At 38.0% G+C, this 26,590-nt stretch overlaps 1 protein-coding gene across 8 annotated transcripts in view; it reads right to left on the reverse strand.

Annotated features, from left to right (window-relative positions):
* ZNF521 (zinc finger protein 521) overlaps positions 1 to 26,590 on the reverse strand; it is a 273,513-nt gene that overhangs the window by 230,522 nt on the left and 16,401 nt on the right. For all 8 annotated transcript variants that reach the window (XR_011441446.1, XR_011441447.1, XM_023647587.2 and 5 more), the window contains one exon: positions 12,877 to 13,056. Coding sequence is in view for 4 of the 8 variants with exons in the window: in XM_023647587.2 (XP_023503355.1) it covers positions 12,877 to 13,056 (180 nt within the window). In the remaining 4 variants the exon portion in view is untranslated. The remainder of the gene's footprint in view (positions 1 to 12,876; positions 13,057 to 26,590) is intronic.

Here is a 26,590-nt window from a genome sequence, read left to right on the forward strand (position 1 = left end):
TAACACCTTGACTGCAACCTCATAAGAGACTCTGCACTACCATCTCTCAAGTAAGCTGCTCCCAGATTCCCAACCTACGGAAACTCTAAGATAACACCTGACTGTTGTTTAAGTTAAAAAGTCTTAGGGTAATTTATTACTCAGGAATAGATAATATATTCATATTTCTCACTAATTCCCTCTCTTGGACTTTTTCCTCTAGCTTAAAATTGCCCCAGCAGAAACTATGCTGTTTCATATCTCTCATCTATTCTTCTTTATCTTCTATCTGCCTGAAATGTTCCCCTCCCACCTTTCTTCGCCTAGCTAACTCTTGGTTATCACTAAAGGCATCACGTACTCCAGGAAGACATCCCTGAAGATCCAAGTTGGGCTCAGTGACTCCCTTTCAACCACTTTTCTCTCAGAAGATCCTGGGCCCTGTCTAGGACTTATTGGACAAAAAGTAGGATCTTGATAAATGTTTATTGAACTGAATTGCTGATAAGTGCATAGTAGTATTTGGGAAAACAATCTACTGAGAGATGCTATTCATGTGACTATGTCTGCATGGTCTTAGTGTAGCAAGTAATGGTGACAAACTTTTCACTACATTAAGCTAAACTGCAGTATCTAATCAGTGTAATAACATTTGTATTAACAAACACTTGTCAGTTTTTAACTGGTGTACCCAGGAAGAAAGCTATCACTATTTAGTTGTTTGGCACCAACTTAATTTCCACCTATGAGTGACCACTAGCAAAAGTTAAGGCAAAGTATGGTCCTTTGCTCTTTGGTAGGTGCTGGGACAAATGAATCGAAAGGGCAAGCAGTCTGGCTGAGGAAAGAAGTAATGGAAGGAGGGAGAAATAAACAGGTGGGGAGGAGGGGCTGTGTTTAGCTGTGCTGTTTGCCATCACTTCAGGCCAAATGACAAACTAGTATCGAAGCTCCAAAAGAAGCTGCACTTAGATTTTCCACAGGCCAGAGAAGGTGTTACTAAGAAATGGTAGAATTTGGAAGATTGTAGCCCATCTCCCAATACACAGAGGTACCTTGGTGGAAAGACAAAAGGAAAACACAAACCAATGGGCAAAGTCTTACAACCTAAAAGATAAAGCCCTAGGAAAGGAAGAAAAGCAAAAGGATGGTGGGGAGGGGAGAATGCTCAATTATAGGGAAAGAATATTTGGAAGAACAGGAGAAACAAAGGAGCAAGTCAAATGTTAGCTCTTAGATAAAATTTTAAATCTTTCCTTTTGAGTGCGTGATAATACATACATAATAGTTAATACAAAATACTAAACCAGATCAGATAGTCACAGAACGTTGCTTTCTGATACCTAGTATAAAACATTGGTGAAATATTGCGCATAGAAAATAAAATTACATGTAGGAAATACTAAGTATATAACAGATTTGACAAATTTCTTTTCAAAAAGATTATAAAAGCCTTCTCAATTGTCAACTTGATAATTATGATGGAGAAAATCTGTACAAATTAAACTGTAAGAGTTAAGTTGAAAGGCAATATGAGTAATAAAAATATACACTTTAAATAATTTGCAAATTAAAAGAAAAAATGTTTTCTTCAAACAACAACAAAAATACACCTTAGTGTTTGAATGTATAAGTGTCTTTTCTAACAGATTATTTCTTTTAAATCATTTTAACAATGATCACCTTTTCTGTGGAAAGCCTTATTTTGCAAGAATAGAGATAGGTAAATTGGTAGCCGCTCTTCTTTTTATTTTCTGCATTTGTCCTCAGCTCCTAGTTTACAGAAGATCTGAATATCTGCCCCGTGTTCCAATATCTCCCACATCAGAAACCCAAGAGCTCTAGTGTCATTAAAATGGGCACAAGTCCAAGAAAACCACAGGAGATAGACCAGCCTTCACTGTGTAGATAAACTGACAAGAAAATGCCCATTTCTCAAAACTAAATGGAATTTTTTCTTGGAAAATAGTTCAGTGGACATACATACTGTAGGCATCCGAATATTAATTATGCATTTCAAGGTTAAAGTTAATGAAGCTCATCAACCCAATCATCCTTGTCTACATTTTTATTTAGTCACCAGGGGGAGCTCATACTGCTCTGTGGGTAGATAAGTACAAGAGTCAGATTTTTTAAAGGGGGAAAAAATTAAATCAATGTGGCAATAAATATAATTCAAACCTGGTACACAATGTCCATAGGCAAACATATCACACATGCAAAAGAAGAATTAGGTATATATAATTTTTTTTTCTTGTTAAACAAAGAAGTTAGAAAAAACTAAAAGCCATCAATTAGTAGAATCTTGCTGTGCTTAACAGAGGACATACATAAACCCAGTCATTTATGGTTGTCTTTGGTCCTATTAGGGTCTTACTCACGATCCAGATTTCGTACATTTGTCCATTTGTTGTACTGACCCTGTTATTTTCTTGGTTTGAAGTGCTACTACGATTTTACATTCCAACAACTAATCATTTGCTCAAAAATATCCCATATAATTACATTATAATTATACTGAAACAAATGTTTCTTTATCCTTTGCTTCAAATAGCTCCTTCTGTTCCAAATATATTTTTTAGCACTTTTAATGTGTGTTCAAAGAGTTCTACCCAATAATCTACTTAAATTCATTCTACAATTCACCCAGGAGACAGAATCTCTTTAAACTTTGAGAAGCTCCAGTTGGAACAAAGAGGGGAAAAGGGTTCAGAGTTTGTGGAATAATCACCGCTAATCGATCAATTTCCCCTGAAGGTAAAACGGAAAGAAAGGAGGAGTGAAGAGTTCCAGTCCAATTCCTTGAAGTTTAAAGGAACTAAGCCCTGAGGCACAGTGTAGACTGATTCCTGCCTTCCCCTACCAAGGCCTATTAAGAGGTCATAGATCTCTGTGACACTGCTGCCAGTCCCCAAAGACAAGATCCCCAGTCATAGACTTAGCACAAAGAGAAAGGATAAGGAAATAGTCTACTTTTAATAGCAATTCACTACCTTATAAAGGAAGTAGATAGCAGTCACAAGCATCTTAAAAAGGGTAATATATAAAAAAAAAATTAAGTGCAGTCATGAAAAAAAGTAAAAATTCAATATCTTAAGTTTTATCATATTGAATGTCATGTTTAAGAGTAGGCTATATGTGGCAGAGTCCTGGTGTGCACACGACTGTATCCAAATAGCTAAACATTGGCCTGCTCATAAAACAGACTGAACGGCTGCAGAGGGTCTAAGAAATAGTCGGTCTCTTTTAATTCATCATCCCCACAAAAGAGGCCCCACTGTTTCCACATCCCAAATACAGCCCTTCATTTATAATTTTTACACTTCTCCACAGGGACAAACTGACAGCTTTAATTACCATCGATGACCATCAAGGACACGGTGGAAATTCTTGAAGATATTCTCCCATGGTTTGTGTTCTTGACATTTTATTTACAATTTTTGGCAAATAAATCCTGAAACCACAGAATTAGATGATTATATATTCATTATCAATTATACAACTAAGGCAAAGCCATTTATCTAAAACAGTTGTGGTTCCACAAGACATCCAAAGCTAACATTTTGTTATACACAGACAAATAATGCTAATTTTCTTCTTGAATTCTATTCATTTCAAAATGCTAATTTCAAAAACCTCAAATTAATCAAGGAGCAGGTAATTTGCAAATACAGTTATAGCTAGTACAGGATCTTCTCCACTTAAGTTTTACTTGTAAAAAACAAAGTGAAAGTGCCTACTTATTTTCTATTTTTAGGAAATTTCATCCTTCAGGAACTTTCCATTCATAATCAGTAGCTTTCTTGCAATTCACAAGTTATTAAAGCAGGCTGAAAGTAAAAACACCTAATTTTAAAAGGCACATCGAAAATACAGAGAAATGTTTCTTAAATTACTCCTTCAACATTCCAACTGCTTAATTTTAAAAAATTAATACATGTAATAATTCATCGTTCATAGTGGGAAAATGTAATTCATCAGTACAGTCCTTTTATAGCTTTCAATTACAATGCCCAAAAGCATTCAAAGAGCACCAAAAGAAAATGGACCTAAAAATGATGATTTCACATCCACGTTTTGGTAGAGAATTTCACAAACAAATATAGCAAAAAGAGAATGGTAGACTAGGTACTAACAGTGAAAGTTCTGCTGTAGCCAAATCAATGTGGAAATATCACAGCTTTTGTAGCTGGTAATAGTTTAACTGTCCCTTCCTTCAAAACCAGAAAAGGAGCTCACTCAGCCAACAGCTCGGAGGTTGGAACCAATTATGGATGATTGCTTCTTCTCTGGTAAATGCATAGAAGAACTTACTCACGGCCCTGCCAGACTAAGAAAATGACACACTCGGCCTCACCACTTTCTCTAAATCTGAGAGGAACAGAAACTGGGTGAGTTGTTTTTCATATGATGAAGTAAGTGGTAGTCAAAAACAGCAGTCTCTGAAATATAGGGTACATATCCTAGGGTAGAGAAGATATTCGGAATATTCAGGAACCAATCAGAACGGACAAGATCCATAAACAGCCTCCAGAAACAAATGAGACCTTCCTGAGAGCAAGAAGATAAGCAGGACCCCTGTCAACCCGGGAGCCCTGGCTTTTCCATTCCCCTCCCGCATCTCAGAACAGAGTAGCTGACCGTGCCCAGTGAAACAGGCTGACGGATCACATTTAATGTTAACTAATCTAATCCACACAAAATCCTCACATTTTGACAACAGATTTTAAAAGTTTTCCACAAGGAAACTGCAGGATTGACAGCTGAGCACAAGTAGTAATCAACAAGAAAATGGCAAATCTGGCCATTCCACTCCTGTAAAAGCTCTTTATCAGCCACCATATGAAGGAGGGGGAAGAAAGAAACAATTTAATCAGATCTGACCAAAAGTTGGCAAAACAAAACTGAGACTATCAGGAAAGTTCTTTGAAATATGGGCTTATATCCACCACCAATAATGATGAACCTCATCGAGAAGTGTAATAACATATGTTCTCTCTGGTGGCTTTGTGAGACTGCTTTTTTAGCTCTCACAGTCATTAAAATGAATTGTCAAAAGAAATGAATCTAGACCAGGACTTCAAAACAACATAAATTTATTTTAAAAACTTGCTTATTTCATCCTCATTTTTCAATTTCTATTTTTGTGAATGCTGTATAATACATGTATCTATGTAATGTATTGACAAATACACATAATAAAGACCCTTACTAATTTTTTTTAATCAAAAAGTTTGGGGGCTGGCCCGGTCGTGCATAGTTAAGTTTGCACATTTGGCTTCGGCAGCCTGGGGTTCGCCGGTTCAGATCCCGGATGCGGACATGGCACCACTTGGCAAGCCATGCTGTGGTAGGCGTCCCACATATAAAGTGGAAGAAGATAGGCATGGATGTTAGCTCAGGGCCAGTCTTCCTCAACAAAAAGAGGAGGAGTGGCAGCAGATGTTAGCTCAGGGCTAATCTTCCTCAAAAAAAAAAAAAGTTTGGAAACCACTGGCCTAAAAATTAAGAAGCAGGTGGAGAAGGGGCTGGGGAACGGAATTGATGGAGGCCACAAAACTGCACTTTGGGGACTTCTGGGTATTTACAGAATGAATTAGGCTAAAAACTAAAAAAATAGTTTAGATAGGAAACAAGGAATTGATCAAAATGGAGGGAAAGAAGAAAATAAAACATATAGCCTATTAAGCCTAACTGAATATAGAAATAAACAGTTGATATATAAATCATTAATAACAAAGTATGAATAATGAATAGAAATTAATATAAATATATGTAAGTTATAATGCCTTAAGCCTAATTGATATAAACTAAAAAGTTAAAATATCACATTTATTTCATGTAATTTATTTGAACTAATGATTTGAAAAGGAAGACAGCCAAGAAAAGTTCTAAGAACGGTTTCAATATGCTTCTATGAAAACGATGCTTCATTCCATAAAAAACACTCATTTCCCTTATTTCCATTGCCAATAGAACTAAGTGTTAGGGTACTTGATTGTCGAGTGGAACCAACCAGTCTTTAATTTACCACAACCATGCAACACATGTACAATCACTTTCACTTTTTAAAAAAATTCTTTGGCTAAAAAAAAAAAAAAAAAATCCAGATGTCTAAAAGTCTTCAGTTCAGAAAAATCGACGTGAAGCTTCCAGGAAGTCTCATAAGTTTTAAATCAAATTAAGTGAACCTACTATTTTATACCACGGCATAGCATCCACTCATTGATTCACTTCATTTTCCTCAAAAATGTGAACCTTTACAGTAATAATATTTGTAAAAGAGCCACAAATCTATTAGGGCTTTATAAATCTGACCTACAAACACATTCTCCTAAAGCAGAGCAGCCTTGCTCTCATACATATCTCTGCCTGCTCATCTTACCCACAGCACGGTGGGCCAGAGGGTTAAAAACTAATACCAAGCTATTTAGTTTTTCTCTGCATTTACATCCAGGCAATTCACATTAATGATGTGAAAGAACACTTAGACAATTCAAGTCCACAAATTAGCAGGAGAGAAGAGAAAAATGACTCGGAACAACAAGCATACAGTATTACCAAATGCACTTTACACATTTATCCTGTTAAGTGTAGCTTAGTTTTGATGATTTACAATGCTAGTTCTTACTCAGTTTTGTAAGCATAATAAAGTCTCCGTAATCTCAGCCTTCCCCATAGCACCCTGCTATTAAATCTTTGTTGAGAAGTGTGATGAGACCCCTCTGGCTTCCAGCCCTCCCCACCCCCTGAGGGAATTGGCAAGAAATGATAGGGTTGGTGGATTAGTAAAATGAGAGGTTCTCTGTGCTTTTCCTTCTTTAAATATATATTTTGATAATCTGTCTTCTGCATCAGAGAGTCCCAACAGCATTAGAGTGTTGATTTCCCTCCCTCCCCAGCCTCCAGGAAAGAGAGCCAGGCTGGGGCGAGACAGGTGGTTTCCATCTACTGCTACAACTGAAGAGTGGGATTGCACTTTTTTCTTTCACCTTTCCCCTTATTCCTTCAAGCAGGGATGATACGTAACTTATTTACACATGTTGGATTGTAGACTAGAGGAAAACTGCACCATGAGACAAAGAAAAAAGAACTCATTTTCCTGAGTGCCATCTTGTCCCCTGCTCTCCTCGTTCCTTCCTGGATCGGGCAGGATGCTTGTCCAGAACAGTGCCCACATCCAGAATACCCCTCCCTGCTGGACTCCGTGAATCATGTTTGTGACTCCTAGATCTCTAGGTCCCCTGCCAGATCTACTGTCTGTGAGTTCAGTCTTTCTAGGTTTCTGATACCTACTCAGGAACCGACCCAGGCATACTCGATTGATGAGATGACTTTAAAATCTGGGTCTAGAATTGATCACCTTACTCCATATTTGACCTTCATCTCCTAAGGCCTGGTCTAGTCTGAGTCTGGGCTCACTTGGCAAAACTATACCAGGATTTGAAGACTTCTGAAACAGAGTGAATCAATTTTCACCCAGGCAGACTCTCCAAGGAATGCACCTTACCCTTGGGGATGAAAGTCACCAAAGGAACAGATCTCAAGTTACCAAGAAACTTTCAGTTAAAAGATGGGAAGAATCTCAAGGCAGGGTTCCTACCAGCTCTCCCACAACAGAACTACCCTGAGTAACTCCCACAGGGGTCAGACCATAAAATACCTCAGTTTTCTGTTATTTTGCAAAACAACAAGTTTTAAGATTTCTTTCTCTTCTAATTTTTCTCTATAGTTAACCCTCCATTACACTACTCAGAATTCCCTCTTTCTTCATACAAATCATTCGCCAAAAAGTCCTTAGGCTATGATCTAGCTGGGTAGGACCAAACACGTAAGTAAAGACTTCAAGATTAATAAAAAGGAAGCCACAGGAGCAAAGAAAACAGTTAAGAAAGCAGCAAGAGACTATAAAATAAAGAGAAAGGAAGAGGAGAAATATGCACAACAAGGAAATTAAGAGTCTGGGGAAAGGATAGGAATCAAAGGAAAATTAGCAAAGATACATGTGGGGCTGGATGAAGTTAAAAGACAAAAAGGAAAAAGAACAAAAGAAAGAGTAAAACTAAGAGGAGAAAAAGAGAACAACTAGAAATATTCTCCTTTGCTAAACTAGCACTTTGTCCAGCAGGGGAAAAATAAAAAAAGAAGCACCAAGAAAAGAATTAACTCAAGCAACAGGAAGCAAAAACTGGAAGAGTGTCACTCCTGACTTACACTAAAAGGTTTTAACCGAGAAGGAAGGTAAAAGCATCATAGTACTTTTTTAATTAAAATGCTTCCAGTGTCTTTAATCCTTTCCAAATTAGAAAGCAGGGTACTGTAGGCCAACTGCAGGTTCAACTTTAACACCTTCAACAAAAGTGAACGATTCCTGATTTTGTTTCCCCCCCTTTTTGCTCTCTCCCTGATCCTCCACTTCTGCTTTTTTTCATCAGTCTACCGGCCTCCCCAAGAAATCATCCTGAACAACAATACACAGGACCAAGGCCCAGCAGACGTACTTTTTCTGAAATGTGTTTCATTAAGTCACAAATAGGGCTCTGTTTTCCTACCTTTGATTAAAATGTTGTGGTATATGAGCACAAACCAGATTCTCTGCTTTTAAGAAAGCTTAAAATCAAAAGAAGCCAAATATTTTATTAGTGTTTGGGGTTTTTTTAAATTATTTTTTTACAAAAAACAGTATTTAACCTACAAATATTATCTTTACCATGTGACGTGCTGAAAATCCAGCATTTCCTGCACTGATATTAAAGTTGTTTCATATATAAGAGAATATATATTGTATAATATACGAAGTTGTAAAGGAATACAGTCTTTTCTATTTCATAGAGCTGAGCATAAAGATAACTATATGGCAGAAACTCAATAAAAAGTAAACACTAAATAGAATTTGAAGCTTATTTAAAAATCCATTCTTACCTAAGGTAAGATTTCTTGCTAGTATAGTATATACTGCCCATGTCAGTCAAGTTCCCAGGTCGTTACCCTAAAATTAGTGATGAGTAGAGTTTCCTTTAAAGCATCAGGTATTCCTCTGAAAATAGAATCTTACTAAGGGTCTACATTTAATGGGATTTCAAAAAATTATGCATTCTAAGGGAAAAATGCATTAAATGAAGTCAATTAAATGTATATGAGCTAGAAAATGCAAATAAGTCCACAAAGAATACCAATACACACCCAACAGAATGCTAAAATTAAAAAGACTGACAACACAAATGTTAGCAAGGATGCACAACTGGAACTCTCAGAAATTGCTAGTGGGAGGGTAAAATGGTGCAACCACTTTTGGAAAAAAGCTCAGAAGTTTTCCATATAGTTAAACATATCCTACTACCCAACCTCATGACCCAGCAATTCCACTCCTACTTGTTAACTCAAGAGAAATAAAACACATGCCCACAAAATGACCTATATAGGAAGGTTCACATCAACTTTATTCATAATAATCAAAAACTAAAAACAACCAAAATGTCTACCAATAGGAGAATGGAAAGCAACTTTTGACATATTCATATGATGGAGTACCACTCAGCAATAAAGAAGAACATATTACTCATATACACAACATGAATCAATCTCACGGACTTTATGCTGAACAAAGGAAGCTGGACACAAAAAAAGAGTACATACTGTCTAATTGCACTATCAGAAGTTCTAGAACAGCAAAACTAACTTATGGTTAAAAAACTTAAAAGCTGGTAACTCCTGGTGAAACATTATTGATTGGAAAGGGGTACGAGGGAAATTTCTAGGATGCAGAAAATTATCTACATCTTAAGAAGGATATGGGTCACACGGGTGTATGTATTTTGTCAAAATTCAACAACTGTATCCTTATGATTCATAAAATTCACTATATATGAATGTTACATTAAAAATTATAGCATTAATAATTATAAACAACTATTACCCTAGTTAGTTGGTCTGCTTATCATGATGGTATGAGTAAGCAATTCTGAAACTACTTAATGTATATTCTAGACTCAAGCAAATGAGTAGACGTATTGAGGATGAAGGAAACTAGGTTTCTCACTGCTAAAAAAGGTAGTAACAAATATAGAAAGGAAAAAGACTGGGAAGTATCTGAAATGTCAGATTGAATTAGGAGGTATTTCCTAATTCATTTCCTAATTTTGTCTGCTGACAGGGTCTATAATCAATGATACAACTAAAGCAACGAGCACACAAAGTGCCTATGTCTTGGTTTCTAAACACCTTTGTCCTCTTAAAGGAACCAGGACTCCTCGGAAAAAACGCTGATTGCAGGACTGGGACAAGAACATGATGAGCCTGGAGCATCTGTTTGCAGTAGAAACTAAGTAAGACCTTGAATAATCATGGAGACATATTAAACTAACAGGATCCAGTTTGAAAGGACTCCCATTGACTAAATCTTGGGCAATCTGGGCATCAAAATAATCATAGTAGTGAATTATGACCCACTGAATAAAATAAAAATCCAAAAGCCATGGTGATATGAATAAACAAATAAACGAATAAGACAGGAAATTATAGTAGAAGGTCAACTAATAAATACAGAAATTAGGGAGTTAAAATGGATGTTTTATGAGAATGAGGATATTTACATAGTGGCAAAGTATCTTCCCACAAATTACTTATTACTTACAAAGGGAAAACAGTAACTTTACAATGAAGAAAGTTGGTGAAACCAACTTAAACAAGTATTCACTGTTAACATCATCAACACTGGGATAAATCAACATCATGTACTTCCTGATCTGGTGCAGTGAGAAGGGCACAACATCACTTTGGTGGTGGAATATCAAAGTGTATAACCTGAATTTAATCATGAGGCAACGTACATGAGACAAACTGAAATGTACATGGGCAGTCCATAAAGTACAGTCATGCTTAACGACAGAGATGCAGTCTAAGAAACGCATCGTTAGGAAATTTCATCATTGTATGAACATTATAGAATGTAGTTTCACAAACCTAGATGGTATAGCCTACTACACACCCAGGCTATGGGTGTACTATAGTACTATAGTAATATATATATTACTATAGTACTATAGCATGGTACTAGTCTTAGGAGACCACTATCTTATATATGCAGTCCATCGTTGACCAAAATGTTATGTGGCACATGACTGGAACTGGCAGGTTCTCTTCAAAAGTGTTATAGTCAAGAAAGACAAAGAAAGACTGAGAGATCATTCCAGGTGAAAGGAGGCAAAAGAGACATGACAATTAAATGTTATATATGATCCTGAACCAAGGATGAGAAAAAAAATCTATATAGGTCATTACTGGGATGACTGTTGAAATTTAAACATTGATTATGGATTAGATAATAGTAATCTACGGTGTTAAATGTGAACTTCTTTGATTTTGATAAGAGTGCTGTGGTCATGTAAGAGAGTGTATTTGTTTAGAAAATACACAGGGTATATTTTAGAGTGGTGTGTTGTCTCTACCCTTTTCTCAAATGATTATAAAAAAAATTGATGAAAGAGAGTCAATGATAAAGTAAATGAGGTAAAATGTAAATAATTGGTGAATCAGATAAATAGTACATGGGAATTACATGTACTATTTTTGCAATTTTCCTGTAAGTTTAGAATTGTATCAAAATAAAAGTTACCAAACACCACAAAAAATATGTACATGGCCAATGTTTATATAAGCTACAACAAGTCCTAAACGTACATTCCAAAAAATGACAACGGGTTTTCTGAACGAAAGAAGATTCTATGGCCTAATAAACTTACTCACTGTAATCCCTTTTTGAAGAGTCACAGTGCACTTTAATAAAGAAGGCTATTTAACTGGATTTAATCCAAAATTTCCACAATAATCTGTTCAGGAAACCTGGTTAAAATGGAACACCTATTAAAATCTTACAAAAATATCAATATTCTGTGGAAAACAGTTGGAGAACCACTTGTCTAGTAAATACATTTCTTATACATGGTTAACTAAAGAAAGATTTGTGCTAGGAAAATAGACAGAGACCTACACACACACACATACATATACAGGAGCAGTGTCAGCTTCAAACATTAAGAGAAAAATGACATGAACCTAAAAAAAGGTATCTATCCAAAATGTCCCACCTAGCCTCATATAGTATGCTCTTGTAGGACACATTTTTAAAGAGGGTAGAAATTTGGTAAACTGAGTTTTAGTTTTATTCAGCCATTAAATTGAACTTCACGTGATTCTCAATCTGATCCCTCCCATGAACAGTATAGTAGAGTAGATTCCCTGCCTTAGTGAGGTCCTACTGTGGGCTGGCACAGTGCAAGGATCAGAGAGCACAAAGATGAATAACATACAACTCCCCCCATCCATAGGATTTCAGTCTAATGAGGGGGGGGTTGGAAAGTGAACCACATGCAGTGAGAACTCTGATATTCCAGAACAAGCATTGGACTTTATGAGAACACAAAAAGGCAGCTAATCCAGGCAGAGAAAGATCGGGGAAAGTTCCCTTGAGGAGATGACATTTAAGCTAAAATAAGTTAAGATACATGCCAATAATTCATTGCAAAAATACATGTATTTAAAATACATGCTGAAATTCTTTGAAAAAATATTCAAAAGGTTTTTTTAAACTTTATTTTAGCCACCTAATGTTAGTTCTGCACGTACATGGCATTGTGTAGTTAAAAAAAAAAATAAGAAAGAAAATGAAAATACACCCATTAGTTTTAAAATCCAGGTACAATTCAAAATCTAAGAAGGACTATGACACTGAGTTTGTCGCAAACCACCACCTCAAAATTCCTTCTAAAGCTCTTCTAGACTTACCTAGGTATTGAGTGTAGAAGTACAATAATTAGAAGGGGGGGGGGGGAGGAACAAACTGAAAAAAATCAGAAATAGAACAGTATGAGAAGACAAGAAATGCTAAGTATTGTTTACCTGTCAGCTGACATTGATTAATCTTGTGTTCTGTGATATCGCTCAGTGATTCGAACACCTGGAGGCAGCTGTCACAGCTGTGCACAGCTTCGTCTTCCAACTCCTCTCCGTCTTCCGGCCTCTTCTTACCGTCTATTGCCTCTCCATCTTCGGTCTTGTCTTCAAGTTTACAGTTGGGGTCTGAAAGAAAATCAAGTCTCTAAGTATGGGGTTTAAAGACAGGTTCTTTTAAAGTAACGTTTAATCTTCTTGCCACTAAAAACAGACACACGCTTTTCCTGAAGTTGCAATAGGAGGGCTTCCTTGCAGATTTTATTACAGAAGAACCAAAAGTTAGTCTTCCCTAAAATTTTTCAGTTCGTGATGATTGAAGTTTTTCCTTTTCTCCTCCACCATGTAGCCCTCTTTCCATCTCCTTCAAATAATTTGTCCACCTTTAATGTTAACTTGCCACTTTTTTATAGCCTTTTAGGGGTTTTTACTTAAAAGAGAGAGATAAATCACTTTTAAAATTAAACAGTCTCCAATGGAAAGGAGAAAAACACTATGCTTGAGAATTAACTCCTTTTCTGCTAAATATACTCTTTCACGGGAAATTACCAGAATTAGCCGAAAGTCTAGAATAAGCTAAGCTAATTACCATAGGCACGAAATTGACCTTTACGTAGAAACTGGTCAAAACACAGTTACCCCATTATTTGTTAGACATCGATAGCAAAATAAGCTCTACCACACAGCAAAACATTCTTACAAACACAAATTCAAGTGTAAGTGTAGTGGTATGTCTCTTGGTTTCAAAATCATCAAAAAATGAAACCAAATATGCAAAGAGCAATTATAAATTATAATCAGGTCAACAACTTGAGTCAGCATTATCAACATTAAGAAGCCCGATAGTGGGAAAACTAAAAATAATTCCATTTTAACCCTAAAAATGATACATACACAAATAGCAAGTGTGTGTGGGGGGGATGCAGAAGAGAGTTACACACATGTAATTTTTAAACTTAGAGCTCAATAAGCACTTTGTGATTATTTATGCTGTACTTTCACTCCCTGTGGACAGGTATCCCCAAACATCCTCGTGCCATGCCTCCTCTTGGCAAGAAAGCAAAGGGGGAGAGAATGTGCCTCTTTTGGAGAAATTAGGATAATAGAATCTGTGACTTAATTTACGGAACATTAATTTCTAATAGAAAAAGTCCTCCAAAGTCAGATGTACATTTTGTCTCCAAATAGAGGAGTCCATGAAATAGTTATAAAAGAGTTCTATCAAGATACCAAAGAAATATGTAAAGCATTATCTGTAGTCAAATTGTTTTAATATGCCAGGATAAGTACTTGAAATGTTACAATCAAGAATTCCCTGACCCAAAATTAGCCCAAATTTCTTAGAAAAGTCAATAAGGCACCCCACCACCATCCCGTCGTCTGAACGCGCTTTCTGCTACCTTGCATGTAACGGGCTGCTACGAGCCCTCCTTCTACAAGTCACTACGCTCCCTTTCTTTCTGGCAGTTGTTTCAAAGCCTTTCTTCACATCTGCAATAAACTGAACTATATCATCACCCTTCAAATGATTCACATATGCCAAAATCAACTTACATTTCAACATATATCATAATCTCTAGGGTTCATGCAAAAAGCAGAATTCCCATCTCAAAGAGCAAGCAGTCTTGTTTGTTTGCTTTAAAAAAAAAAAAAAAAGAATGTAGTGTTTAAGTAAATTGGTAATTGGGTTGATTTGCCATCTGGAAAATTATTATCTCAACACTCTACACAGTGCCCATTTCAATATACTGGAGTTTAGACCGCTCCTTCCTGGGGGAGTAATCACAGGATCTTTTTCGTTTGTCTTGTACTTTGCCCAGCACAGCACCGTGTCCAGGTGAGTGCTTAGTAAATATTATTTAGTGATGACGAGAAGGGAGAGGAGGGGGGTAGAAAAAAGTACATAAAAAAGTCCTTTACTGGTATTTTTTCTGTAAACAGGAACAGACCAGGTACCTGTGAATTAAAAAGCGCCTAGATGCCTACATTTTCCCAAATCGACACTATATGATCCACCACATTTGACTTTGCTGGTTTCAAACGTTTCATCCAGACCTACAGACGCAACAAATGAGTAATGCTTTAAAGATCTCCAACAAACTAAAACCAAGCATAAAATACTGCCAAAATAGAGAGTAATTCAGGAAAATAAATAGCAGTCCCAATTATGGCAAACTGGCCCCCACACCATTAAACACTTGTTGGAAGGCAGCAGGCGCACACTGAATACTGTTAGTTGTTTAGCATGAGTTTCCAGTTTCTCATAAAACTGACAGCACTCAGGGAAATGTGGGTGCTAGATCTGAATTTTAATATGATTATTTAAATGCTACACATCAAGTTTGCAGGCCTGTTTGTTTTTAAATAAGGAGACACTCTGAATACTTTAAGTAGTATGCAGAGAAAAATGATAAAAACTCACCTCCCTTATTAGTCAAGAATACGGACACTTTACACGAATCCAGTATCAAAAGTATCAAACAAATAGGAATGCATGCATGATGCTTTAGCTCTTAAAAGCTAAAGAATGACTGCAGTCCATGCTTCTGACACTATGGCTAGTTATTAAAATGAGGGTCATTTTAAGACTAATAAAAAATATTTTTGCTTCCACTTCTGCATTTACAGATAGAACCCTTCTGGGACTGAAGTCAGTCAAGCTTATTCACTTCTGCTGCAACTTTAGGATGCATGCTCCAGCCAACTGGCGAATTTGTTTTTAGGTCACCACTTAAGAGGGACCCTCTAGGGGGTGGGTGCGATTATAGCCTACGATGCCTTGGCGTAATGAGCGCTGGAATCTCGGTCTCTTTCTTTGCAAGTAGATTTTTTCCAAGCTCCACTTTCATGAAGCATTCTTTCTCGTCCATTGAAAAGATGTGTTAATACATGTTAGGGGTTTCCATTCCTAATGTCACTTGATGTAGGAAGATTTGAGAAAGCTTCCATTGTCAGCCATTCCTTTCCCACAGGTGGCTACACTTCAATAATTGCACATGGCCTTAGTTATGTAGTTTTTATAAAGTCCTTTGAGATCCAATCATAAAAAATAATTGTATTACTCTGCTAGCCATTCAAACCTCTGACTTCAACCTGAGGGGGTTATAAATGCAAGGTCCCTGCCTGTAAGTACTGCCCTGCCCCCAACACCACTGTAAGAAGGACAATTGTTCTTCCAACTCCATTGTTGTGTTCTACACTCACCCAAAGGGCAATATTGTAAATATATGCATACCCCCTGCACTGCAACTATCAACTCTGTCATAGCTGCAGGCACCTCTCTCTGTCCTTTGCCTTAAAGGATGCTCCCAAACATGTTGCCCTAAAGGATGCTCCCATCACAAATGACCTCACCTGCACAGCCAACTTTCCGGCTCATCCTTTCAAAGGGTGCTATGAAGCACTGGACTTATAGTGTTCTGACTTGGATAAAAGGCTTAATTTTGGAACAAAGACACAATTATTATTACAAAAATAAATGGCAGCTTTCTGTTTCCAATTTTGTTGACATTACTTATAAATGGAAATTCTAAAGAAGTATGCTTTTCCCCGTATTGTGTTCCCTGGCAGGTGGTTCTTTCCTTCTTCTCATCTTCCTCTTCATAAGGGTTGTTATTGCTATAACTTGGTTTAATAAAATTACAACTTAGGGGAAAATGAAAAATTGCACTGGCTTAAAAGTGTTGGAGGCAATAAACTCATGGACTTCAATTAATTTCAAGTGTGGGATCAGTTTAAGGCCAACCAGCAGAAATTCTATTCTGTCCATGTAAAAATGAGGTTTCACCACATTTACTTTTTATAACCTATATAAAAGTCAAGTAAAAGTAATGAATATCTAAAAGCCATCTCAGTGGACTGGCAAAGACTATCTGTATTCTTGAAACTCATCTTACATATTTCTCTCTGTGCTACAAGGATCCCATGCCTGATCAAAGCTAAAATGTCAAACCACTGAGAAAACAGCCCAATTTCCAATCCATTTCACTGCCTAGAAACGGACCTCCTTCCAAGCCACTTTTGCATGGAAAAGCACTGGCAAAAGAAAGAAAAACTAAGAGATCATGTGGTTATAATTATTACCAGGCAAGGAATATTTCTGCAGCTCAGTGGTAAAGTAAAACTCTGTCGCTCTCTGCTCCCAATAGTGTCCATCGCAAAACAACTGCCTCATTAAATCTCTGCAGTAAGATTAATATGCCGTAGCTGCACTACATTTATAACTTGGTACTCTATAAAAAGCACATTTAATCGTAAGAGCCAGAGCCTAGATACAAAGTATTACTATAAAAACTTCTGGCAGCGAGTACACAGAGCAGGCCCTCTGTCCTTCTTGCAGGAGATATAAATGAGGCTTTTCCTGGTGAATTCTAAGCATGAAGCCCTACCTTAAAAACCAGAGTTAGTTTTTATGAGAGTGGCAAGAAACACAAGATTCTGAGGATGATGTAAATATGAAATGCAAGAAGATTACTTAACAACTAACATTGGCAAGAGATGAATGAACCCAAAATACTCCACTTATACACACATGCAAACTTAAAACTGGACCATTTCCTAACAGTTTGTTCTCTGGTCATAGCCAGCTTTTCACCAAATTAAACAACCATGGCATGAATTACTCAATCTTAAATCAACCCACACAGTGCCAGTAAGTTCAAGAAACTACCAACTAAAAAATGTGTACTGCCTGAAAAAAAATAAGTTTTGGCTTCATTGTGATGACTATGACCTCCTGGATCTTAATTACCTAAAACTATAAAAAATAAATATTCAAGAAAAAGTGAACAACACTAAAGTACTAGTGGACTAGGAAAAATACACTGTTTTTGTTACTTTAGAAAGCTGCCTACGTTCTTTCTTCCAAGGATATCTTCTGAAAATGAAAAGAGCATTATAACCCAGTGTCTTATTTTCAGGAGCTCTATGATGAATAAGTAAACAAATAATTTATACGAATACGTTCTACACTCAAATCCCACAAAGCACTCAAAACAATGCACCTCAAGTTAACAAGTACTTTGTGCCAAATAATAATTAATTGTTCAATGCTGTTTTTAAGGTTCACCTGTGTACACACAACTAGCCTTGTAGGGCTGACTGACACGTTTAGAATTTCCATGCCTAGAAAGAAAATCAGACACTAGCAGTCTAGAGCAAACCATGTCTAACTCGCCCCTACAAGTGTGTTCAAGCCATATTCACTGGCAACAGTGAATATTTGGTTTTGATATTTTTCAACAACAGAGGAAAAGTTACCTTCAGGTGAAGAAGAGTTAACAAGGAGCAGAAAGCCTTCCTAATTTTCAAAAACCAAAAGGCGAGATCATTATTTAGTGCTTTCTGGACTCTAGATACACATTCTAACTTGAAATCCCCTAAGATGAAAACAGATTTAGGGAAAATAAATCGCACACTGTTATAAAATGGCAAGCAAGCCCTAGTGAAGGCAGGAGGCATCGCCAGACCGTGCGGCCGTCTGGCCCACACCCGCCCGCTGGTCTGCTGCCTCATTTTTTTCCTACTGTCAAGAAATGGTAAACAAACAAACAAAACAAAAACAAAGCAACTGGTGGGGCAGCCGAGGATGGGCATTCTGGAACTGTGGCCTCAGCGTGGCAGGGCAGGGATGGAGATCCCAAGCAGAGACCTGGCTGGCACTAACAGGTCCAAAGAGCTCATGTGGTCAGGGATGAAAATGTGCTCTTTTTACTTGTGCTGCAATATTTATTTTCTAACCACGCTATTCTCTGAAAGTCATTAAGTTGTTTAACAGAAAAAAGAAAAAAAACCCAAAAACGTTTTCACAGACTTGTTCTTTCCTTTGTCTATAAAATCTTCTCAGTCACAAACGATGATCTCTATATCAAACGAAATCACATAGTTGAAGTTTAGATTTCTGTGGGTTTGCTTGATTGTTCTACAGGTCTATCGCGGTCCTTGAAGACCAAGGGAAATATCACAGATACACTATTATCCAGGAGAACATGAATTTATCACCACTCTTCTATGTACAGTAATATTCCTTCTAGGAGGATGCTGAATGGGAGGAAAGTAGCCTTGGGAGAGGTTAAAAATACACACATACACGTGCACACTTTGAAATCAAACAAAACGTTTTTCCTCTTCCAATCAGAATCCTACCCAAACTTCTTTCTTCTTAGTTTCTCTTTATCTTTAACATGAAATTAAGAAGAAACGCTAAATTTTCCAACATCCATATAAAGAGTATTTAAAACATACTCCTGCCTTAAAGTCATGGAACCTTCAAATTGAATTACTCTGGCTACCTTGTCACACCGCCAGGAAACAAACCTTTATGGAGCACCTCTGCAAGAACAGGCATTTGGCGAAGAGCCTGGAGATGCCAAGTCTAGACCTGGTCCCTGTCTCAAGCAGCCTGCAACCTGCTGCAGTTTCCCAACTGGTGGATTGAAAGTGGGCTCAAGTATTCAAAGACACTCATCCTTTCAGCCCTCGAAGAGGCTTGGGGTGACTGGAAACTACAGGATTGTTACCTGTAACTCCACTTACCCAAGTGTGCCATTTAAAACTTATCATTTTTCTGCGTCTGCCACAACCTGAGGAGGAGTGGCAAGCACTAGTGCAGGGGGAGAGAGAAAGGAGTAAACCAATGATGCCAGAAGTCGGGGTAAGTACTCAGATGGAGGAGCCCACAGCCAAGGTGCACTTCAATCTGATGGAGCAGAGAAGGAAATTTTCATCCAAAGAAGAGCAGCTTGAGCTGGGGTTTTTGAGTTTTGTTTTTTTTTTTTTTGAGGAAGATTAGCCCTGAGCTAACATTGGTGCCCATCTTCCTCTATTTCATACGTGGGACGCCTGCCACAGCATGGCTTGACAAGCAGTGTGTAGGTCGGCACCCAGGATCCGAACTGGCGAAACCTGGGTCCCTGAAGTAAAAGGCACGAACCCAACTGCCGGCCCCCCGCCTGGGCCAACTTTTAAAGGATGAGTAGTACTGAGGATAAGTAGAAAATGGCTCTCCGAACAGGGGAACATATGTAAAGGCACAGATGCGTAAAACAACATGAGGCCTCCCAGGAAGTGCAAGTTCTTCTGTGCCGTTCAGATGAGGGGTGCTGGGGAGACTGGGAAGAGAGGGGAGCAGGGGCAGAGACGAGGCTGATCGTGAAGGAACCACTCTGAGCTAAATGTTCCAGCATTCACCTCCGTGCTATGAGAAGTCACTGGAGGATTTCAAGGAGAGTGACTGATCTGGTTTACATTTTAGAAAAATGCCCCACTGGTCATTGAGGGAACAGGCTGGAAAGAGTCCAGTCTTGGAAACGGAGACCAGTCTGGAGGCTATGACATACTGTAGGAAAGAAGTGAAGAGACTGCAAACTCAGTCGATGGCAGAAAGGAAGTAAGGGGAGCCACTACAGAAACACGGTCTAGCCATCTTAGGACTGATTGTGGGCGTAAGAGGGTGGGGAGCCGTCTTGGTGACTGCAGACAGCAGGCATGGTGCAGCCACTCCTCAAGATGACCTGGCTGTCTTGGTTTTAAAATGGGTGTATTAATCAAGGCTAATGACTTGCTTTTCTCACTATTTTCATGCTCAGATTTCCTCTTTTTTTCCATAATCCCAATAAAGCCAAAGCTGGAAAGAGACTAGACAGAAATATCAAAATCACACCAGGTAACTTTTTAATCTATTGCAAGAGATTTGCAAGGGCCCTAATGACACTTATTGGGATTTAAAGGGTCTTTGGTGGGACTCCTTTTGCTTTAGTCTTATTTCAAACACATACAAAGCCAAGGAAAAATAAATGCAAAGTTTGACGAGAAACAAAAACAGATATTGATTCTAATATCTCTTTCATTCTCTTTTTAAAAATATCATTAACCATTACTTCAAGTAGTTAACAGGATTCTACATACAGTTCATGATCCTTTCCACAAGACAAATAACACAAGACCATTATTTTCAAAAACATAAAACCCAAACAAACATATTAAAACATTCATTGTAGGGCCAGCCTGGTGGCATAGTGGTTAAGTTTGCGCACTCCGCTTCAGCAGCTCAGGGTTGGTAAGTGCAGATCCTGGATGCAGATCTATGCACTGCTCATCAAGCCATGCTGTGGCAGCATCCCACATACAAAATAGAGGAAGGTTGGCACAGATGTTAGCTGGGATAATCTTCCTTACCAAAAAAAAAAAAAAAAATCATTTTAAAGGGTGTAGATTTTTTGCAGCAGAAAATAGTGCAAGAAACCACGAAGAGTGATGACAAGTTCACAGGAAAAATATTAGATAGAAACAAGACTAAAATGGGTACACAAACTCAAAATCACCTAACCTAATACATAAAGAAAAAAATTACCTTGCCAAAATTTTTCTAGATGAAGGATTTACAGTGAACTCTCCAATGTCTTTTTGTTGTTACTGTTGCTATTTTGTTCTGTTTTGGGAGGGCTTCTTGGCATACGCCTTTCTTGTGCCAGATTTGAGACTCTTTAGTCTTCCAACTACCCTGATGCCTTCGTGTTCAACACTGCTGGTTAACTGTGAGGGTGCTGTTGATACATCTGAATCTCACATAGTCTCTAACTCCCGACAAAAACAAACAAAACCAACTTCTAAATCCCTATCCTCAACCTTAAACCAAGTCTCAGGAACCCTTTCTTCCATTTTATATAAGAAAAATATTACCTAAAAATATTTTTAATGTCCAGCTATACAGGTACCAATTTCTCTATAGCAAAGTGATTTTAAAATTGCTAAAAATCCACTCTGGAGGCAAACAAATTATTTAAAAATATTCACGTGTAGTCTTCAACACATAATGACCACATACACTGAAAACTGCTTCTTAGACAGGAGAACTACAATAATAAATGAAACATATTTTTGAACCTAGGATTCAGACATTTGGATATTTGGGAAAGGAACTGGTTATTTCCTCTTTAAATGTAACAAATAAGCGTCAGCTGTAGTAGCATAGCCAGGAAGCGTTATTCCACGGCAGCAAAAGAAAATCTGGGACAGAAAGCCTTGGTAGCCCAGACATCATACTTTCTGATACTTCTACCAACAGTTCTTACTTTGGCTATTTTAGATAACAACAATCCAAGTGTCACACAATATTTCTTAACTGGACACTTAAAGTTAACTATCGCAACAATTACTGAAACATTAGCTTATGGAGAAAATATTTTGTTTTGGACAAGAAACCCTTGTTTGCTGCAATGTAACAGTACTCATCTTTACATTTTTAGAAGATAAACTCCAACCTCATGTACAAAAGTCAATCCAATATGACCACTCAGTTCCCTTTACTAGGCTTTGCTTTTTGGGGAGTGAGGAGTTCCTCTTCTTAACTGCAATGATCCATTTGAAAGAGACAATTGGATTTGTCTAAAGGTTGTGAATTAAACACAACATTTTGGGTATTTACTATCCCACTAAATGGAACCATATTGTCCAGGAACATGAAAAACTTCGCTTTTTTTCCCTTTTTCCCCTTCAGCAGCTCCAACTGGTTCTCAAAGTGGGGAAAAAATTGTCATTAAAATAAAGTGGATAGGAGGCTAGCCTCTGGCCGAGTGGTTAAGTTCGAGCACTCTGCTGGGCAGCCCAGGGTTTCGCCGGTTCGGATCCTGGGTGCGGACATGGCACCGCTTATCAGGCCATGCTGAGGTGGTGTCCCACATGCCACAACTAGAAGGACCCACAACTAATATATACAACTATGTACTGGCGGGCTTTGAGGAGAAGAAGAAGAAGAAGGAAAAAAGATTGGCAACAGTTGTTAGCTCAGGTGCCAATCTTTAAAAAATAAATAACTAAATAAAAAATAAAGTGGATTGGGCGGGCCCAGTGGCACAGAGGTCAAGTTCATGCACTCTGCTTCGGCAGCCCAGGGTTTGCCGGTTCAGATCCCAGGCGGGGACCTATGTACTGCTTATTAAGCCATGCTGTGGCAGGTCTCCCACGTATAAAATAAAGGAAGATGGGCACAGAAGTTAGCTCAGGGCTAATCTTCCTCAAAAAAAAGTAAATAAACAAAGTGTAAAATATTTGAAAACAAATTTTTAAAAAATTTTTCTTTTCTTTCCTAGCAGGCACACAAATAAGTGGAAGGCTCCTGATTCTAAGAAATTATCCCATTCAGGAAGATAAGAAAGCAGTTTCTAAACAACTGCTTTGGTAACATGATGGCTCGGCAAGAAAAGAAGAAGGAAAGAAAAATTCCTATAAAATAAGGTGCATGTTTGTTGAAAGATCAGAGTAAAAAGTGAGGGTGTGATTTATGACTTATGAGCTATTATAAAATACAAGAAAATTTATGTATAATTGAAAAAAAAGAAATTCACTTTGTTCTTCTCTAGTTGGGCTAATAAATTTAAAAATACACGCAACTCTAAATGTCTAAGGTTCCTTCAGGCTGATAAACAAAATAAGAAAAGCCACACGACCAAAAATAAACTATAAAAATAGATCATTATTGATTTAGTACCATTTCTGCAACACTTTCCTTAAGGAATTTGAAACAAAGGAAATATAAGAGCATCAATTTTTAACTTTTTAACTGCACTTTTCATTTCCTAGAACACAAGTCCTTGTTTCCATATAAGTTTAATTACTGGTTTTCTTTAGATTTAGCTCAATCTCTCAAAAAATCAGATTTTAAAAATACACCTTTTCCTACAGAATGACAACCTTGCCAAACGTACATTCAATCTGCATGTATCTGCAGACCAGTAATAAAGACACCAGTGCCATTAGCATAATCAATACACAATTTACAGAGCTATCCAGATAGAACTGAAGGTGAACGCGTATGCCATTATCTTAGTAACTATAAATTAATAGTCGCTTGTGGAAATATGTCCTCACTTACATTGCTTCAATCCTGACTCGTCAAGATAATGTGAGTATATATGAAATATTTTTATAGTATGTTATATATAAACATATTTTAAATGATGACGTAGTATCAGATAATCTCCAAATATGCACAAGGTAAAATCAACTAAATCATTCACATATACGGGATAATGGCTAATAAATAAATAACCATATTTAATCATTTTGCTTTTTTACCACGTGATTTAATAAGCAGAAAAAAATATGGATATACACATATATAACATTCAGAAACAATTTTCAGTGAAGATAAGTAGGGGAGGAGTATGTTCTCAGATGGTGAGTCAGAAGGTCTCACTCTATTTTCTTAAAGAAACTAATCTGGTCAATTCTTCTACTTGCTGCTTGTAATTTTTAAAAATCCAATCCTTTAAAATTTTATATTTAGCCAACACTACAAAAAAAGTACATGCTGTCTCTGAAATACCATCTATAAGGCATCAGAATTGCAGCCATTTTTTTCAAGAACTGTGATGGGTTGTGCCCAACTCCCTCCACAGATGACAACAGGTGTGTCCACCTCATCACAGCAAGAAAGAAAATTTGTATGAAAAAGTGATATATTTCAAATGAAAGAAAATAGACCTTGCTTCAGGATGGGTACCTCCCAGTGGGAAATATGAACTTGTTTTTCCCTTAGCTTCTCCACACAGCGTATTTACAACAGCCAATGCGGCATGATTACCAGGAGGCTATCCAGCCCAAAGTTAGATTCACTGCTATAATTTTGCAGGCACAACCATCACTCACTTTTTCTATAACTCAAACTGGTTGGCTCTGTCCTAGCATATCTCCTGATCTTGAGTGAGAGCATCCAGAACACCTTTGAAAGTCTACTCAACCTGTAAGGGGGTATTTTTGCTGAGATCTCGCCAGCAATGGGAAAACACTCCTGGGTCCCTCATTCCAGCACCCCACCACCTTCTCCTCCAAAGGAGCTCTCAGATCAGCTTTCTGAGGCATGCAATTCTTCTGTCAGAAGTCAAAGCCTTTAGTCACACAATTAGGGATTTATCAGGTTTCCACTGCTTTCAATTCTCTCCCAGGTGTAACTGACTAATATATTTTTTCTTGTAGAAGTAACTTTCTCGGGGCGGGGGATTGGGGAGGAAACTGAGACCTAAATGTTTAAAGCAAAACGGAACACCAGAGGAGAGATGTGGTGGCCAGAGGATTAATTATTCCCACCTCTTGATTTGGTTTAAGATTGGCCCTGGCTGCTTCTATTTGAAAGTTATGAGATTAAAGACTACCCATTTTCAGGTCAGGAAATCTACATTCTTTTTCTACTTCAGCCATGCTAATGGGATGAGACCAATGTCTGTGCCTCAGTCTCCTCATCTATAAAATGAGGATAATGATAGCTGATACAAGATTCACTTAAGATCAAATGAAATAGATATACGGCCCTTTGGAAACATTAAATAGGTGCCCAGATGCACAGTATTTGCCTAAACAGTGAGCTCACCTGTCCTTCAGCTCCCTTACCCACCTTTTATTGTAGAGAATGGTTACTCAAAGTTGAATATAAAACCTTACACAGTTGTTCCCAGGCTTCCTTCAGAAGGGGAAATATTTTCTGCTCTACACAAAGTTGCAAGGCAACCCCGGAACTGTGTCATGCCTCAGGACTGTGCAGAAAAGGGGGACATAAAGAGGATAAAACGTGCGTGCTTCCTCAGCTTCCCCACGAACTTCATCCATAAGAAAAAGCTGTTACTAGTTCGTAACTTGCTAACAGCCAGACAGCTGTTAAGCATCTTACGTTTGTCACCTGATCCAACAATCCTGTGAAGTACATTCTCATCATATTTCGGGTAAGAAAACTGAGGCTTAGAAAGGTTCAGTAACACTCAGAATTCAAGCACAGGTCCATGAGGCACTGGGTCCCTCAGGTCAACTCACTGGGACATGCCGATTGTGCACACACGACCAGAAGCCTGAGACCCTGACAGCTAAAACTAGAATAAGGAAGGTGACTAACAGAGCAGTGGGTCCAGGATTCAGGCTTTTATCAAGAGTCTGAGCAGGGTGGGAAAGCCACTCATCCTTCCATAGTCTAGAATGTGTATAGCCATGAAAGGGAATTCCTAGAATCAGAAATCAGACTGAGACTCTCCTCCCAGTTATGTCACAAAGTCATGGTGTGACTTAGAACGGGGCACTAAAGCTTTTTCGGTCTTGGAGACGATGAAGACCGATGGCGTGCTCTAGTCCCTTGCCCCCCTCAGAACGTTCTTCGTCACGTGCTCTACGGCACTTATTCCCTGACAAGATTTCTAGGCCCAGCTATGGCCACCCATCAGGAAACTAAACTACCACCCTAGCTCAAGACACTAGTCCCCACTTATCCGTGGTTTCGCTTTCCACAGTTTCAGTTACCAGCAGTCAACAGTAGTCTGAAAATATTAAATGGAAAATTCCAGAAATAATTCATAAGTTTTAAATTGGGCGCCTTTCCGAGTAGCCTGATGAAGTCTCGCGATGTTCCTGGTGCGTCCTGCCTGGGACTTGACTCATCTCTTTGCTAGATCCCCAACAATCCGACCTTGTCTGATCCTGACACCCAACCATCCACATCGTCATGGCTCCACGACCCTCCTTCTGAGTAGCTTCAGGAGGTCAATAGTAGCCTGATGCCACATCACCACGGCCACGTCATTCCCCTCAGTTCATCTCATCACAAGCAAAGTATCATCTCACATCTTCACAGGAAGGGTGAGTGCCTACAACATAGATATTTTGAGAGAGACTACGTTCTCGTAAC

The sequence above is a fragment of the Equus caballus genome, chromosome 8, assembly GCF_041296265.1.
Source record: "Equus caballus isolate H_3958 breed thoroughbred chromosome 8, TB-T2T, whole genome shotgun sequence".
Taxonomy (NCBI): domain Eukaryota; kingdom Metazoa; phylum Chordata; class Mammalia; order Perissodactyla; family Equidae; genus Equus; species Equus caballus.